The following is a 19,366-nucleotide window of genomic DNA, read 5'->3' on the forward strand; positions in this document are numbered from 1 at the left end:
TTATTGGAGTGTTTGGAGAGCAAACACGTGGGCAGACAAATGGAGGGCACATGTAAGATCATACCTTCTCCCTCTCTGTCTCAGCCCAAATAAACAACAGGACTCTGTGTGAATTGGACTCTTAATAAATGAAACCAAAAAGTGAGAAAATAAACTTGAATAACTGTAAAAGGTTGGAAAACTGGTCTTAAAATATGACCGTGGGGAGTGCTGGAGAGGCTGTCCTGGTGATTGGGTTACTGCGGACTCACTCCACTGTGTGACTTTCAGGTTTTTCATAAATACTTTGGAAGCAGATTAATGACAGGGCTTTAGCTGATGATGCTGACCCTGCTCTTGGTGTTTGAAACGTTTTGTCCGAGTGTATCCAATCCCTCCATCCTTCACCATCCAGAAAACCCTACCCCGGGCTCTAGGACGCTGTTTAGTGACGTTTTGTTGGCCGCTATTCTTGGGATCTAATACACAAACACACATTCATTCACATTTTAACAAGGCGGCCAAGAAGAGACAGAAAATTAGCTTTTAATTGTGCAAACACTTCACAGGGCAGATAATGGGGAGCCTGCTCCACAAAGACGTTCGGGCGATAAGTCAAACTCTGTTCAGATTAACCCAAACGCTCTGTACCCCCCCCAACAGAGCTATGCAGCTGCTCTCCAGGTCTTTTCTCTTCTCCAGATAGCTGCTGTTTACTCATTTCTCCTCCTGTTCAGCCGTGATGGAGTTTTGTTGTGGGCTGAGTCGGGGACAGATAACTGTTACGCCTCCGCTCAGTTTGGCTCGGCTCGTCTCAGTTTATGTCAGCTCCCACTCAGACATCTTCAGACAGACAAACCCAGCCCACTCCTCTGTCTGCTACACACCATTTATCTCCCTGCTGAACTCCTTTAGCTGCAAGGTTAAGTTTCGAGAAATATAGTTTTTTAGTTTTTTTTACGCAGCGTGGGTGTTTGTGTTTTGCTGCATTTATATTGTGGCCTACCAAAACTCTACCTACCTCTATGGCATCACAGGAAGTCCAATCAACCTCAATGACAAACTACCGCCTCCATGCTGAAGACAATTACACTGATCTAGAAAATAGGATGTTCAGATTTCATTAATGTCGTTTCAGTTCAAAACATGAATGTAAGAATATAGCAGAGTGTACAATATATCACAAGGCGTTTTGATCTTGATACAAATATGAGGAAGATTGAGAGAGTTAATTGTGATACTTCTTTTTAAACCAGCAGGGGTGCGCTATCCTACTTTTGACCTTTACTGCTGCGGACTTTTAACTAAACCTCGCGCCAGTAGACTGTATGGGTGGCGCAAAAGACATGGCGGCCGTGCAGTGGAAGACTTTGAAGTTGAAAGAGCACCCATCCTGTTTAAAAATCGGGGGGGTCACTTAAATGAAAACGATAAGACGGATATACAGACGACATGGCAGGACGATAAACGAGTTTCTGTGGATTGAACAGGGGTTATATTTTCAGTTTTCACTTTTGACAAAGAAAAGGAAAAATGCATTGTTTTGAACCAATTTATGCCCCACATCAGAAATAACAAAAGTATTCTTTATTTTTGATAAGACAAAAAATTCTTTTGTAGATTTTTGTTTCAGATTTTTTTTACATAATTTGCCTTAATTCTTATTTTGTACAAAGAAATCATGAGAAAACCTTATTCGTGAAACCCAGTATGTCGTTACGATTCCATACCATTGACATTTGGTACAGTTTATTGTCGTTGTTCCGTATTGAAACAAATTTCCATCCAAGCATAAATGTTATATAGTTCCCCTATAAACACTTTCCCCGTATGCAGTGGGATGTGTGATGTGGATATGTGTGGACTCGCGAGTAACAACTTTCCCCCCATCCCAACTTGTATGAGAGGGTTGTACGGTAATGAAGCTCGCTGTCTGCAGGATGGGACCGTTTTTCAATTCTGCTCCTAAAGTCTTCGCTGCCTCCCATCAGAGACCCTCCAGATTACAACTCCCTGGTTTATGCCATTCAGAAGACAGTGAGCTGCTGGAGTGAGAAGGTGGGGTGTTTGGCTCCTTGTAGCCCCCATGTTCCTCCGGCTTCTGCGGAGTTATGGTGATTTGCAGTTTGTGGTTCAGATTTGTGGGGAGAGGTAGAATGGGGTGGATAGTTTGTGATTTAGAGCCTTGGAGACCATCAGAATAAACAGGCGAAGACTTAAAATCTCCCTTGGGTAGTAGGACATAGGTTAGAGGACGTACGGCGGTGTGCTATCCCCTCTAGGTCATATTTAAGATTAGTTGGCTGGAAGCGAGCAGCGAGAAGTTCATTTGAAGTGATGGCTGATAATTTCGTGAGCTGTCGGAATTGTTGAAGAAAACGCAGGCGAGAGTTCATTTTTCACATGTGTTCTTAAGACGTTATTTCATTAACGTCTTAAGAACACATGTGAAATTAAGTTATTAATTGAATTGCATATATAAATCTGTGGCCATTTTTTAATAATGTTTGCTTTAACAACATTTTGACTAATGATATAAGGAACATAAACACACATTAAAACAATAGGTTTTCCAGTGCAAACAAAAAATGCTGCCTTTACATTACTAATGATATGCTGATATCCCACACCCTCCATGGCATAAGGCTGCTTGCCCCTTTGACCTTATAACGTATTGCAGATAAATAGAACAATACACACATTTCCCAACCCATGATAAGCGAACTGAAAGGGTTGGACTTGAACCATTCCATGCTTATTCCTTCTACTTGATTCAGTGAGACACTTCACTGGTGTGATTATTTATCTGGTCGTGGTTTGAAATCAGTTGATCAATCAACTGAGTGCCCTGACTAATACTGCTGCTGAGTCAAGGGCTTGCTAACAAGCCCCCCATGTGCCATTACAGTCACTGCATGGTGCACCTTACCCCACCCGAGACCAGTCCAAATCCCTGCACACACACTCTTGAAAAGGAACTTCTAAAGACCCCAATGCCCTTTTATTAACCTTATTAAAGTTAACTGTGTTATTCCAAGCCGTACCTGCGTGTTCTATCAAGGTTTACAGCCCCCGCACAGCATTTAAAGATAAGGGTGGTTAAGCCGTGCACAGCTGCGGAGGAGGTGGGCGACACTCGCATGAAAGACTACACATGGAAATCTTTCGATGGGACAACGCTTTTACCAGATACACTAATAACTTGCTGGCTGCATGTGTGCATGTTTGTGCGGGAGCGATAGATGAGCGATTCCAGCCATCCCATTCTCTCCAATCTTGAACACCCTCTGTTGGAGAAGGTGATGGCTCTGTAATGATACTGAGTAATGAGATGCAGATATTCCATTGGTGAAGCCTTTTGTGACTTCACTGCATTATTGCTTCCACATACACATACTGTTGGACAGATGCATACATAGAAACACAAATCTCTGAATAATATGAATGATATGATAAGAATATGGCCATATTGTTTTTTTCTTTGTCAAGGTTAACAGTAAATTTTTCCATCCTGATGTCAAGAATCCAGAGCATCTGGCCTTAGCCAGTTTCAACTCGTGGGAGACATTGGCGAGGGCTGGGGGAGGACTTTGCCTATGTCGGGGGGGTTGGCGTTCCTCTGGGAGCTCTCAGCCATTTGTCGTGGTCCCTGGCCAGTAGCCAGCTCTGTGCCGCAGTGATACAGTACCGAAACACAAGGATTTGTTGCCACTGGAAGAGCTCCCTGTTTCCAGTTACATCAGAACTAAAATTTCCACATCATTTTAGCAAAAAAATAAAAACACAGTCAAAGGAAGCAGATGTAAAAGAAAGAAATCAAGTGTGTGCAACTGAGAGTGAGGAATGATGACTTTTATTTGTTTGAATATGAAGAATTCTTTCACTTTTTGTTGAGGTAGGATGACATCCTCCACTGTTTCCTTCCAAAGCACACAGGGCACTAAATCGGTCGTTGGCGGGCAGGACATGCTCACTTGCATTAGAAAGAAGCTGAAAACAGCTTTACAGACCATGTGCTCTGTTTGACAACCAGGCAATGGGATGTTGAGTAATAGCCTGCAACTTTGAGACTGAGACAGCAAAAGATTTAGTGTAAATTTAAAGCACAAATTTTTATAAGTGCTGCTATTAATGTATGATCAAAATGAAGCCTTTCAGGTGGTATTGGCGAGTGCCTCTGATATCCCTGGAAGACTTGCTAGAAATAAGTAGCTGGCCACGGCTTTGGACAGAACATGCAGGCCTTTTCCAGAAAGTCTGCTGCTGTTTCATTGCCACAATAAGCAGAGGTGGCAGGTCATTTGGATCTGGCCGGGTTGTTGTGGCTTCTGTGTTTTGTCTACCATGTTAGAGTGTATCTAAGCTTAGCCGGCTCGGACTGGGCCAAACAACGGCCTTTCATCTCCTTCTGGGGAAAGAGAAGTCCTGGATAGCCACTGCCAAACTCAGCCTTCCCACAGACTTCAGGATCTTCAGGACTGGCACTCTGCTATTTTCTCCATCCTCCACATTTCATATATCTGTCTTTATCCATGATACTGTCTCTGTCATCATATTTCTGTCTGCCCAGGTTTTATTTATCTCCCTCTAGCTTTCCTTACATTACATATCGGATGCATTTTTGGGAAGTGGGGCTGGAAGTTTAACTACTCAGACCTGGACATGATACCAAGTTCCCTACAAGTTACTTCACTTTAGCCCTGGTGCAGGTGCTTCCACTCAAGCCTCACTTGTCTGCTGTGTGATTGTTAGAGCTGTTGTAGCTGAAAACTGTGCCTCTTCAGGTTGCTGACAGATCCGGCAGACTATGTGCATTCAATTATGTTGATTAGACTTGTACTTTTGTCCTGAGCTCTGTTTCAATGTGCTGACAGCCCTTTGAAGTGTAAAGGTGTGACGAAGCATGGAGCAGAGGAAGGGTGAGGCTTACTACGTGATATTCGATGGCATGTTGAAAATAAGATGAAATAAAGTAAATCCTTTTTGAAAAGCTTGGCCTGCCCTGGCTCTGAAAATCAACTTTGATAAGGTCCTGCAACCTAGATTCTTTTTGCTCCCCCGGAATGAGGCATGATCTCAGCAAGGGCCACGGATTCTTTGTAGGCCCTGAAATGACATACATCCAGAGTTCATCCTGCGGTAGTGAAACAGTCGATATATGATCAGAGTGACGGTTGATTGCACCTGGACCGGCCCACTGTACTTGCTGAAGTCATTTTTCCATGCCGTGGAGCCCTAACTAACATCTTGCAAAAGCCACTCTCTTTTCTTTTTTTCTCCCAAACGATGGAGTTATACAGAGACCGTGACACTGAAATATCATTGAAGATGATATTGGAGGGCTCAGTCCCATGACCCTTTTTAATGTGGAGAAGTGGTTTGGTCTTTGAAACTAGTAATGGGAGGCTTGTGGGCTTGAATGGAGGGCAGACTCCTGCTGTTACGTTCACCGACGAGCCTTATATATATATTACCTCTCTCCACGCTCTTCCACGGTCTACCACTGTTAAATCCCAAGTAGAACGCTGCTGGACTCATTGTAAGTTATGTTTAAAGATTGCAGCGTCTGCTCAGCTAATACATCTTGTAATACTATATAATTTTGTGTGTGGTAGGTGATGCCGCACCAGTCAAATGGTCACTTAATCCAGACAACCAGTGTCCCCCCTGGTCCTGCGTGCTTAAAAGTGGTCAGGCACTGGTAGTCTTCCAGACAGAACAGAAGCTGCCTGGGCCAGTGGACTGATGACATATTCTGTCCTGTCCTCTGTTGGCTGTGAACAAGTAGCCCTAAACTCTTCTCCTTTTGTCTGGCACTTGACTCAGGTTAAATCCGTCTTCCCACCCACTGTCTGTCTAGAGTTTCTCCCTTCGGGCAGAAACCTGTTTACATTAGTGCAGGAATCATCATCATCAATTGTTAGTTCTTGCTGTTGCAGAAAGCCATCACCCCCTATTCACAGTCTCATCTTTGTCTTTAGTGTCATCATTCTTCTTCTGTCTGCACACATGCTTTAATCAGATGTTATTTATGTCAGTGTGTATTTCAGATGTTGTATTCCTTTACTGATTCTTGCTTCAATTCATTTTCCTCTTTGCTCTCCGTCTTCCTTTGCTATGCTTGAGGCAGCCTTTCCCTTCTTTTTCGGAAGAGGAATAAGGAGGTAAATCAAGCCTTGAGTGGATTAAGCTAAACAGTACACAGCTGCTTCTGTTGCTGCCACCCCTGTCTGCCACCATTTGTCTGTACAGATGGACCTCTAGCATGTTCACAATACTGACCTGCTGAGAATGCTCCCACATGTTGTCACAGTCCTCTTCCCCCAGCAGTCTGGTGAGCCTCATGAACATTGTGCTCTCTATATGTCCCTGGAAGATATATGAGGGAGGTCAATAACTCATTCAGCACCTGGGAGAAAATGCAGGGGGGAGGAAATTGAGTCGAAACCCAACATTCATTTCCTGTATTCGAACAAGTTCATTTTCACCAGACAGACAGTTTGTCTTTCTCTATGTAGTTCAGTTACAAGATTGAAGGGGGGTCCCTTAGCATCCGTGCTGTACAGTTCAACCCATATCATTTTGGACAAATGTGTCTCACAGCAGCCCATGTGGCGTAGTGTGTAAGTAAACACTGCCAGAGTTACAATGTCATAGCGAGGGTCATTTTTTACAACCATGCAAACTCTGTGTTGTCAGATTAGTCCCTGTAATTTCCTCGTCTTGCTATGCTCTAGAAAAACCCCCTGAGGCCGTTGACCTATGTGACTAGCAATTTGATGCATATCATGTTTAATGCATTTCATTGTCTGGGATTTTTTGTGTGTGTGTGTTTTACATAAAGGGGATCTGTGAAAAACACTGTTATTTTCTTTAACCACTGTGGAGGTGTGGGCGTGCGAGGGGAAGTGCTGTTTGGCAGTTAAAGTGGTCACTTCCTCTGTACGGGAAGCTTCGCAGGCCCTGGCCTCTCCGCTTTCTCTGAAGACTGTTTGGGCCATCCTGCGCATCATTATGCTGGTCTTCTGGACCTCTGGTCTGGGCTGGTCCAGCGCGAGCCACAACAGAACATAGTGGTCTACTACAAGACACTGCCAGGTCCGCCGCCGCACGAGAGGGTCCAGAATAGTCTGGCCAAAACAAATCAAATGAAGCCAGACCAGCCCTGCAAGAAACAAATCAGTCCACCCTTTAGTGGTGAAGGTTTGGCCCAATATTGTTTCCTTTCTTCTTCCCCCCTCTCTCATTTTGTCTCTCACTGTCTGTGCTGGACACGGTTTCTGATGTTACAGATCTATGTGTCTATACATCTGGCCCTGGATTTATTTCTCTCTCCACTTTTTATGGTGTCCACACACACTGATTTTACCACCACTGTGGTTGTTTTTTGGCTCATTTCCTCTCTCTCTCTTTCTACCTCCATTTCTCCTCCGCGCTTGTCCACCCATACATTCTTATATTTAATTTCAGCTTTGCAGAGTCCTTGTTTAGCTCTTGGCTCCTCTACATCTCTTTCTGTTGTTGTTTGAAACTGGATTTTCTCTGGTTCACAGGGTTCAGCCTGACATAGTGACCCCCAGAAGGAAAGCACAGTGGCAGCTTGTCGTTTTATCTTCTTCCCCCATTATGTTATTATTTCTGATCAGCTAATGGAGTTGATGTGTTTCCCATAATGTGCCATTGGCACACATCACACAGCCTGGATAGGGAGGAATTGTGTCAGAAGGAATAAAGTATTGAATCACTGAGAGTGTAGACAGGAGGGGAGACTTCGCACCTGGGGAGAATAATGCTTCGGGACCTCTCACTCTCTCCTTCCCTCCCTCGTTCCCTTCATCTCCTCCTACCAGTATCTCAGCACTGCCAATAGTAATGACATTACCATATCTCTTCCCCCCCCACTCTCAAACGCCCTCCCTACACCCCTCACTTCATCCCATGTCTCTTTAAATCTTTTTTTTAATATATTATGTGAGATGTTCTGTTGGGAGTTCCAAGTTGTAAAAGATTGAGCGGGCCAGCTGCCCTCAGGCAGGATTGTGTTAGCTTAAAAAAGCTAGAAAGTTTCTGGTGATGAGGACCACAGAACCAGGCATCGGATGATCACATACCAGGGACAATATCACACACCAAGCTAGAGTAAAACCACGGGGGTCGCTGTAATGACTGGTGCACATGTGTTGTGTGTAAAACCTCACTTGTTCAGTGGCTTTTTCCTCTCCTTTGTTATACTTCTTTCTTCACCACAGAACTTTTGGAGAAGTGAGGTATGAGGCGCTAACACTAAACAGAGTCCGTGTTGTGAGCTGAAGAACGGGGCAGAATATCATCTTGATGTATCCTGTGCGTCGGCACAAAGATCTCTGAGACTCGAACCCCACATCAGCTCCAAATGGAAAGCAGAGGGTTGAGAGTGGCAGGTGACACTCCATCTATCTGACTGCCCAGCAGCAGCAGCACTTGACATGAGCTGGGTTCGTCAGCCACGGCTCTCCCGCCAAATGGCCTGAGCTGCCAGCACACACTTGCTCTAACCCAGTCAGAGAGCCCGCCAGTTTAGTCAGTCAGTCATTCATCCAGCCAACGACATCAACCATTGTTTTCAATCAATCATTTTCAGCTCGGAATTACTCCACTTGCGTCTGTGGTGCCTCTTTTCTTCCTCCTTCCCCTCTTTCACCCTGTCCTCTGATGAAAGACGCTCTCAGAGAGGTAGCCAAGCCGCTCAAGTTTGTTTTGACGTCTCGATGGCTCCGCTGTGAATGTGTTTAGATTTTCTTCACATGATCGCATGTTACTTCAAAGGCTTTAAAGCACCGTGCGGTTGTGTTTGAGCAGTTTGAATCTGGGGGGCCTTCTCTGGTGCATTTGTAAAGGGGTCTTTGATGCATATAACCCGGCCTGACTGCGCTGACCTTTAATGTATCCCGTGGTTAAGTGGATCAGAGCCACACTGAAGACCAGAACAGAGCAACAAACAAGTATCTGCTACTACTCTCCATCAGTTGTGCTCCAGGACTCTGTTGTGTTTGGAAGGAACCCCGCTCACTCGCTGGTTTTGTGCTCTCTCCCTCTTGAGTGCCTCGCCTCCCCTCTGCTTAATCTTGAAACCATCAGCTCCCCAGTCTGGTTCCCTGTAAATTGAATTTGAAATATTCATTCCTTTTATAAGCCCGGTTAGTAAACCCCGAAAGGCCTTACAGAATTCAGCATGTCGTTGTGAAGGGAATCAGATTCGGGACTGCTGATCCTTTCACCCCTTTTCTCTCACTGTCGCCAACAAACTTTGCTAATGCTGTGGCGGTGACCTTTATACGGGCCACATAGGCCTGGATAAATGCAAAAGTCCACTGTCCTTATGAGCTCATGACATCAGTTGGTGTGCTGCCAAGCCTGTTCACTTCACTTACCTTAAATCCAGTTCTTTTAAGTGCCAAAGGTTTTTTCAGTTCAGTTCAATTCCATTTTAGGCTTTCAGTATTAAGAATATTGACACAACCAGTGCAACAGCCACATAGAATCTATCTCGAGTACTTCCAAAACTGTTCAGCAAACACACATGCACTCTACTCCAGAAGCTGATTGTTTGCAATCAAGAAAGATGTGTGGATGGAAATCCTCCCGAGGCATGTGTGCCATCTGTTTAGCTGAGAAGAAGAAGGTTAATATTGAACTTTTCAACTGATCAAAAAGTAGAATTTCTATCTGCCTGGCATGAAGTTTTTGGAGTTGTTTCTCACTGGGGACAGCGGCGTTCCTCAAACAACAGGAAAGGCTGGGACAATAGCAGGAAGTAGAGGCTGGGGGGAAATGCTTTATTGCCCCTATGTTTCCTTTTCCTTCAAGTGACAAGCAGTAGAGTTGCGTTAGTGTTTTTTTCTGTAGCTTGTAGTACTTTTTGTGTTTGTTTATTTTATGTGTATCCATATGAGTGACTCTGAAGAGAGAAAGAAACAGAGCGTGCACCCATAGATGGTGTGTGTGAGCTTATAAAACCTCTACTACAAGCATTTATGTGTATCCTTACAAATGCATGTGTTGTCTTGTTTGTCTCTAGAATGTGTGTTGGTGTATATGTATTCATGCCCACGTACTGCACTTCTGTTCTTTTATGTTTTATTAAACTACAGATGTATGCACATCTGTCTCCATGCATGTGTTTTTCGTGTGTGACTGTGCATGCATGCGCTCATACCTCCCACTGCCATACCGACCCTCTGTTTCCTCTCTGCTGTGTGCAGGTCTGTATGAGCTGCTGGCCGCTCTGCCCTCCCAGCTGCAGCCCCATGTCAGCCGCCCCGAGGACAACACCTTCCTCCAGGACATGTTTGGAGAGAGAAGCCTCCACTCGCTGGTCAAGGTAAAACAAAAAAAAGCACCTCTTTTTTTTGTAGAGTTATCTGTTAAAACTTTGGTTAATGGTTCAGTATTTTTTATTTTAATTTAATACCATGTTGCTATTGCTAGGGAACTGCATTGTCGAAAAGCCAATTCATATCCACCACGGTTGACGCACTAAAGTTCTTTAAGTGCATACTATCCAACTAGCAAAAAATCATCATTCAAATCATGTGTTCTTTAACCAGCACGTACATTATGTCTTTTAAGGAGTGATAGTTTTTTAATCATGAATAATTCAATTTAACTAGCAACCTCACCACAATGGCACTTGCCTTGCTTTGTTGAAATCTCAATAATAAATAAAAAAATATGAAATAGCGTAGCGGAGTAAGTAATCACAGCCTCAGGCCAGACAGACAATATCTATTTTAACATTGGATCTGGAATCTTCCTAAAATCTACGTCTAAATCTACTCTGCCCACCTTTAGTCACATCCTTCCTCTCGTGGGACGAGACAGAATCTGAACCCTCTCTCCCGCTGCTCCCGCCGCTTAGGCGACCTCTCCAATTCACATAAAAATACACACTTGCACCTTTGCTTAACACTGCTTTATTCAGCCTCCTTCCTTGCAGTCTCATTCAGTACAGTACTAAGTTTATTGTCATTCCAACAGTCTACCCACCCAGATCTTCTAACTTCCCCTCTGCCAGCGTGAATGGACCTGTGGTCCGGTTACTGCCTATTAAACTGTGGAGAAGATGAGCATACTTGATATCTTTGTACGCTAGCAGACAGACAGAGGTAATGAATGTAACACATTCTGTCTGTCTTGTCTAACCTCGTTTTCACATGGGATCCTCTGAAATCCGCATCTTCGTCTTCATCTCCTGCTATTGTAAAGGGAACAGGAGGGTTTTGTCATATTGGGTTTTTGTACTGGAAATCAGCTTGTTTGTCAGTCACTGAACCAGTAATGTAACAACTGCTACAGCTCTTTCTCTCGTCCATTGAGGAGAATCCTTTAGTTTACTAAGCAAACTTCTTGTAATTGTTAGAGCTACATTGGACTGCATCCTTTGTATATAGTCTCCATGTTGAAAGAATGACCAACACTGTTTTCATCTGCTGGCATGATATATTTCCGCCTTTGGTGGTCTCTCTTTCTCTCCAGCCAGAATCATTATGTCACAGAGACGATTGAGAGAGAAAAATCGACATAATTTTCATCCCCTCCCTTTAAAGAAATCTTTTCTGTGTAAGCATGTTTGTTCAGGATCCAGGGCTGTAACGCGCCAATGTGAGTGTGTAAAAGTGCCTGAATTATGGCATACCTCAGACGCTGAAGTTAAAACCCTGATGTCGGGACTTGAGGAAACCAGAAGGGTTTCATTTTATGCCTGGATTGTTATGAATGGCCAAAGAATAAGGCATCTTTAACATGGATAATGATGGGCAGGTTGAGGCTCTTATTCTCGCCGGCCCCAAAGAAAACACTGCATAGTGTGGGGCAGAGAGAATGATGCTAATGAAGGTGGCATTATGTTTCTGTGATATTTAGCCAGGCATAAGGGTGGAGCTCCAAGAATTTACCTAGCCCTCTAACCACCCCTGATTATACCTAGCTAAACTTTCAAGAGGAACTCGAAGGGGCGAAAGTGTCAGTGCTATGTCCTCACAGACTCTTGACCTGGACCTCTGAAAGCTTTGCACCAATTGCTAGAAGAATTTGTCTTTAAATCGTCAACAAAGTAGATAATTGTCCTCTGCAATGTTCTCCATCACTGCTGTCCAATACTCCAGAGAATCTGAGTGGATATAGTTAGAAAAAATGTTTTTTGAGAATCTCTGCAAAAAAAAGACGGCAAGGGTAAGATGGAGCATAACATGGGCCTCAAGATCAACAGGGGGATTAGTGCAGCATCGGCAGAAATCAGGCATTTTACTGGACTGTTGTAGAGAAGAGGAACCATGAAAGGGTTCTTGTTTTACCATAAATCTTTTTTTGCTTAGTGGAATTAGATATGGATTAAAAGCAATCAGTGATGAGCTGGATCAGTTTCTCTTCCATTGAAAAGAGCCAGTTCAGGTTGTTCAGGTACCCTAATCCGATGGTCTATGTGTGCCAGGAGGGTCTGAGTTAATTTGCATAGCCTACTTACCAAATAAGTGTTGATGAATGGATTGATATATAACAAGATGTCCATGCAATGCAAATCATATCATTGGCAAAATAGCAGAGAGAACTCCTGGCTTCTCCATCCTATTTTCTTTCTTTTTTTTTGTCGAAACTGCTTACAAAGGGAAGCCCATCAAAATGGGCTTAGTGACTGTCAAAAACAGACTTTTCAGATGTGTGTGTGTATGCATGAAAGAAGGGTTGAATGGTAAAATCAACTTACCACTTTGTTCATGTGCCAGCAAGATACTGATTGGTTCTTACTTAAGGTCCCACGTCAGTACTGTTCATCAGTTAAGAGCTAACCTAATGGGACCCAATTCACTATTGCTACTGCAGCAGAATAAATACCCACAACACAGCCACGAAATTGATGATTTGAGTTTAACATCAAAGAACCTCATTATTTCTTCACCAAAACAAACCTGTTCAACCTATTATCTTATTCTTCCTTTTCATTCAAAGGAGAGAAACTGAGCTGCTTTTAGCGTCTCTTATCGTTAAGGTGGAGGCATAAGTGGAAACTGCCACACTCCAGACAAGCAGAACTATGTGTTTCCTCTGCTTTCTACTTGGTACTGAGACGTGAGCCAGCCTGTCAGCTAGTGAGCCAAATGGACAGACAGGCAGACTTTGAAACACACAGAAGTACAGAACAACCATCTCGCCTTACAGCACAGGCCTTCACTGAGACGCATTCAGGTGAACATGGCTAACGTCAGTGGCACACCATTAATAAAACCTTAATTGTCCCCTTCCTCTAAAGCCCCACCACCAAATCTCCACAGATTCCACCTTTTATTCCACAAGGCTGTGAAGGGGATACTTTGGGAATGGCTAAACAGCGGAGAGAAAACACACACATCATGTTAATCCGACAGGCTCGACAACCCAGGTCACTCATATGGAAACGCTCAAGCCTCACCTGGGTAATTATGGCGCATCAGTTACTGGTCAGTCTGTCTGGAGGGAGAGAGAAGGACCAGAGGAAGACTTGTCAGAGATGGAAAGAGAGACAAGAAAGAAGAAGAGAGAATTCCGACCTACACGAAGACTAAAACCAGACTCAGGTTCTTACTGTCTCTCCTCACCTGCCCTCATCAGATGGTTGGGACAGCCTCTCACGTCCCTCCTAATCCTATTATGTCACAGAGATAAAACAAATATTTTCTAATATCATCTTTCAACATGGACTGGGGCTCTCAAGTTCACCTAATTTTGAAGACTTTTCAGCGGGGCAGCATCAGAGCTGACATGAAATGTGAGTACTGGCGTGTATACCTAGCATAGCTAAAATGACAGAGAGTTCCCCTCTTTTCAATTAAAGGGAGTTACTCAAGTGTGCTTTCTATAAATTCCACCACACTCACTGTTCCACTGCCAAGTTCCAGCTCCACAAAAAGCCACAGGAAATATAATACAATATTCAATTTCCACCTGCCTCAGGTGGGGCTCTCCTTTACGACCAAGTTTCTGTCAGCAGGCCTTTAGCCAGGCCCAGAGATCCCTCATTTTGTGGTCAGTCAGTTTTCCCTTAAATTCTGCTCCTGTTAGTTGCTAATAGGCTTGGCGCTTGCGTCGTTGTTACACAGCAATATTGATGTGGGCTTGCCAGTTTGTTCTTCAGCGCTACAGGCCTTTTAATGACATGTAAAGGTGCTGCAGCTGACGCTTGTACCCAAGTGGAAAGTTTCGGCTATTTTTGATGAATGAGCTCATTTTCAGACAAACTGGACTGTATTCCTTGAGTACCAGACTTGGTATCCCATGAATAACTGGATCGAGCTCTAGGTAGCCCTCCAAGTTTTATGACTCACCCTGTAATGTCCATCAACCCTACTCCTTGAGTGCAACTATATTCTTGCCCTCAGGGCACTCATCTTATCCTTTACATACCTTAAAACATACCTTGCTGTCGGTCCCCATTACTCAGGAAGATCACAAAAAGGAAATTATTCTAAACCTCTCACCCTGCTACTATCTGTGAGTCATTTAAGCCTCATACCCTATATGCAGTAAAACCTGGCTAATCGTCTCTGGTTCAGGACTCAGTCTGTAAACCTATACTACCTTAGAGATCCATTCGTACTGTCTGTGGTCAGCACGTCCTGTGCACTGGTCGCCTCTGAGGTCTGTATTTATTATTTTGGGGGAACGGGAACCCTTGTGGGGAGTTAAGCAAAACCTGAAGGCTGCTTTGGAGAAGGGAGCTTCCATCCTTAAAAAGAGACAACCTTCATATTCCTCTAGCCCCCTTGAGCAACTGAGTTTGTCAACTCAGTGTAATTTCTTGTGTTCTTTTAAAAAAAGCTTGGGGCTTTGGTATGGTAGTGATTGTAAATTAAGAAACTTTGCGCAGACTTCGGTTACAGTCATTCAACTTGCCATTAGTTGCTAGAAAATATTCTTTCTGACACATGCCGGGTAGTTATTTACGGTCTGAAAACCTCACTTGAATCCAAAATAAATCCCCTTCCTTGCAATGTTATACTCTGCGCTTAGGCTACCTTCCAAATATTTTCATAGGAGTTTAATGGTCGACTACAGCATGAAGTCGAAAGATCATGCTCAATGTCCACAAACAAGCGCCTCTGAATTAAGCCAGAGAGCTAGATGAATAGAAGATGGATGAAGCCAAAGGCAAGGTTGTGATAGGGACAGGGGAAAGGAGGAGGGAAACTCCTTAGTACAGCAGACAGGCTGCAGTATGGCCTGTTACTGTATAACCTTAAAACTCATTGACTTGAACCATGTCTCGAGCACTGGGGGGACAGTGAAAACGGGGAGAGGCCTACAGATCCACCAGTCCCCATTCTATCAGTCAAATGTCTGTATTGGTAATCAAGGAAAATCTCTGGAGTGATCCCACAACCATTATTCCAGGTCACTTTGGTTGACCCCGATTTTGTATTGCTTTGGAAAAAAGGGACTCAAAGTGAAACCAGAAGGTCTACACAATACGAAGCCAATCTTAATAGGACATGGAGCATAGGAGCAATACACAAAATATGGAAAATGAGGTTCATGGTGCCATATAGTGTATTTATGGCTCCCTCAAGGCTTGAGAACTGCCTGAAGACATCATGGGCTCACCTGGAGCTTTTAAAGGTAGTCTTAACAAATTTATATGTTGAATTGACTGCCTCAAAAGTACTCAAATCAATCTGATTCAGTAAGTACGTGCATTTGTCCTGGCTTTATGCCCTCAGTCATTCATAATACTGCTTCCTAACACAATAGCAGCTATACATCATATTGAATAAGTTGCATGAGTATTATATGCCACTTCCCTTTGGTTTTTGCTGCTGATGTTTTTGTACTCTGCAAAGTTAGAGGCTGAAACACAAACAGAACACTTGCAGTGGGGATTTTAGCTGTGTCTCCAGACGGTCGTCGTATGTATATGAGTTTGACTGTGTTCCACACTGTGCTGGCTTCACAGAGCACATGGCCTCTATGTAGGTGTGTCAGGGGCCTCTCTGCTCCTTTTTCCAGGAGCTCCAGGAGGAAATGTATCCCCTATCTAAATGATGTGGCTGTCATGATTGTTGGCCAGCTGCCCTGGTCTCTTTTTCTCCCTCTCTCGTCTTTTGGATCTACTGCTAGTTCTTAATTAGCTGTCACATTCTCCAGGCCTTTTCCACAACAAATAAGAGTCGAGCTCAGGCACCAGACCACTCCGTATGAGGTCTTGGTCAAGGAAAGGTGCTGGGTTGGTGTGTGTTTGTGTGAATTCTTTGCTCACCAACAATTTGAGGATATACAAAACCCATCATTACCATATTTTCCCATGAATTAGTTGATGAGCCATTGTCATCAAGAACCTCAATGCACTCTTGTTTGGTCTTATTGGCTTAATCAATTAAAGATTACAGAAAAGTTGAACCAATTTTTGAACATGATCATAAAGTCTTGCCCTGGAGATATAGGTATTGAAAGAAAGATTGGCTGAAAGCCTTGGCAGACCTTTTATATTGTATTGCCAATTTGTGAATAAAATGATATATTTTAGTAGATCAACCACCACAGAAGACTGTCTGAGAGAAGTTCTTCAGGATGTAAGATCTATGATGAAAGACTTTTCTGCTCTTTGTGTAAACTTAGTAACCACTAATAGCAACGTTGACTGGATGCTGTCATTTTCAATATCTGCTCCTCGATGACACTTGGTTGAATCTAGTTTTGCTTGGCGTAAACTTGAGTTAGCAGGATCCAGAGTTGCATCCTCAACAGACTGATGGATAATGGTACTGTCATCTGCAGGGTTGTTCATAAACCACAGCACAATGTCCAGGACCTGATGCCATCATGCCAGGGCTAAAGCCAACACTTTGTAAAGTGACCTGCTGTAACAGAAGAAAAAGCAAATCTTAACTTTTCTCCTTCTGGTCCTTGAGTAAACATATCATTTCACAGCTATTCCAGTTGCAACCCTGTACGTCTGCCTGTAATCCCCCCTTCTCGTTTCCCTAACTTGGTCTAGTCTACCAGGCCATGAAGCCTTGACAAGGTGTTCTGGATCAGACCAAGAGATCGGACTCGGGTGGATTAACGTAGGCCTGATACCGGATCCGCTCTGGTGGGTAGATATAGAAACAGCAGTGGGAGAAAGATCGTCGACCCAAACCAGTCCGACCTGTAGTTTTCTGGGGAAGTGGACATTAACCAGAGGCCTTGAGCCTCCTTGCAGGACTCAGAAACAGAAACATTATCCAGCCCTGTGATCTCCAGACCTCTCTTTCTCCTTCCATCAGCACACTTCTCCATCTATCAAGCTTTCGCTCTCCTGCACGCTCACTCCCTCTTTCTGTGCCAGACTTTGCTTGCTCTAGTGTGTCTGGATTAGTGTTTGTAAGGCATGCTTTCTTCCTCGGCTATACCTCCACATTGACAATCAAGGCACAAAACATCATTGTTCTTACTTTTGCATGCGCTTTGATCTTGAAGAGAACATAAATACAGTTTGAATTGCTGAATTTTATTGCTAAAGGTTTCTTAAAAGGTCTCCAAGGTGTCTGACCCTTAACCTTAACAGTGATCCCTTAGCAGTGGTAGGAGCTCTTGTCTGAAGAAGATGGATGTTATGTTTTTGTTTCCGTTCATCTTTGTTGGATTTTTTTCATATCAATTCTTCCCAGTGTTAGTGTTTTTCTTCATATATTTTTCCCGTGTGTTGCAGTGTATATTTTAAGCCCGCAGGGTATTTCTGGAAGCAAACAGAACTTAGTCTGAGGCCTCTGTGGAGACGGTACATACACTGCTCCTTTTGTAGCATTTTTTTAAGCTTTCAGTGAAGGTGCACATTCATTCATCTTTTCTCAGCCTCTACTTCAGGGAGCTTTCCTCCCTAAGTTTTTAGCATTTTGATCTCTACTTCTCTGCCTTATTTTACATAGAAGTACCACTACATTTCTCATCGGAGAAGCTTCAGAATCCCACTCTTTGATTCAGTTGTGTGTCCAGCAGTCGCGCTCTGGTTTGAGCTAAGCCCTCCCTGGCTGCAGCACACTGTCTCTTACTGTTTTTTTTTATTCCACCAGGCCACTTCTCCTGTTTGCCAGGAGCACTGCTGCCTCACCAATGGGACAGAGAATGCGCTATGCAAAAAGCGGGGTAATGACTTTAAAATACATTACTGCGTCATGGACAGGCACTTGGAAAGTGTCCTGAACTGTAAATAAAAGCATTTCAATCTCGCATTCGCTCACAGAGCTGAGGAGAAATTCCACAGTAACTAAGTAAGCCGAGGTGGTGGAGCAACAACTACCTAAGCAGATGTCACTAGGACTGTGGTATGTTGGAGCGCTGAAGACACTGGCAACCTCTCTCATTTATTTCATCTGTTTTCTTACAAAGATGATCAGGACAGAAGAAGTAACCGGAGCTGCCTGCCTGTCCTTTTACGGCCTTCTACTGTAGAAGAACAGACAGACTCAAAGCACAGGGTGGAGTTGTTGGGACTCCATGAACAGTAGAGAGTAGCTGTTCAAATATGACGTGGCTATGTGAAATTAAACAGATGAGGATGAAAATTTCCAGGAATTGCCCTAGAGTGGCAGTCTTGTATTTGATGCCATAAAACATGGAACACACTGACAGCAGTTCAAGTCAGTACCATTTAAACAGTGGAGTCAGACTTGTGTAAGTACCACTCCCTAATAGCACGCTAATTTTTACCTCCGCCCCTGGCCTTATCACTACTTGTGCAAGTTCTTGCATCTCTCCAGTACACAGCAGAGGCCTTCACAATACGTACTGTTTCGCTTGTTCTTTCCAGCACAATTTGTCGGTCTTGTTCTGTGGTCTTGAAGTCTCAGCTTCTTGCGCTCTACAGCTGAGCTGAGCAACCATCTGCCTCCCTCAGGCCTTCAACAGATTACCTCCACGACACGCCTAATGCACCATGTTTTATAGCCGAGTAATGTCGGCTTTACACAGGGATTTGAACCTCTAAGCTGACCTTGAAACATGGCTGGTCTGTTGGCTAAGACACAGTCCTAACAGGTCATGATTTATCACTGGGGAAGCTGTGTGGATAAGTCAAGCCGAAATGGCTGTACCTGTTTAAGGCCAACAGTTTAGCTGGAGTTTTGATGGGCAGAGAGGGGCATACATATGCAAAGATGTTTAACACTTAGTTCTGTTGCATTTTTCTGAGCAGAAAGTCATAAAAGTGCCATTGGAATGCTGACTTTAGTGTCTTTGTATTGTGGACTTCTTTCTTTTTTTCCCTGTCTCTGCTGGTTATCAAAGACAGATGACAACTTGAAAAGATTCAGATGAACTCATCTACACATGTTGCATGTTTTTTTGCTTATCAGAACCTCCCCAAATTTCCATCCTAGTGCCAAATAACTGAAAAACATTT

The 19,366-nt window shown here is 43.7% G+C and overlaps 1 protein-coding gene across 1 annotated transcript in view; it reads left to right on the forward strand.

Moving 5' to 3' along the window:
* Positions 1–19,366, forward strand: part of mpp7a (membrane protein, palmitoylated 7a (MAGUK p55 subfamily member 7)) — a 136,836-nt gene that overhangs the window by 36,956 nt on the left and 80,514 nt on the right. The window contains exon 3 of the mRNA XM_035655306.1: positions 10,221–10,339. Within this exon, the coding sequence (XP_035511199.1) occupies positions 10,221–10,339 (119 nt within the window). The remainder of the gene's footprint in view (positions 1–10,220; positions 10,340–19,366) is intronic.

The sequence above is a fragment of the Morone saxatilis genome, unplaced genomic scaffold, assembly GCF_004916995.1.
Source record: "Morone saxatilis isolate NCDOM2014 unplaced genomic scaffold, NCSU_SB_2.0 Contig0, whole genome shotgun sequence".
NCBI classification, from domain to species: domain Eukaryota; kingdom Metazoa; phylum Chordata; class Actinopteri; family Moronidae; genus Morone; species Morone saxatilis.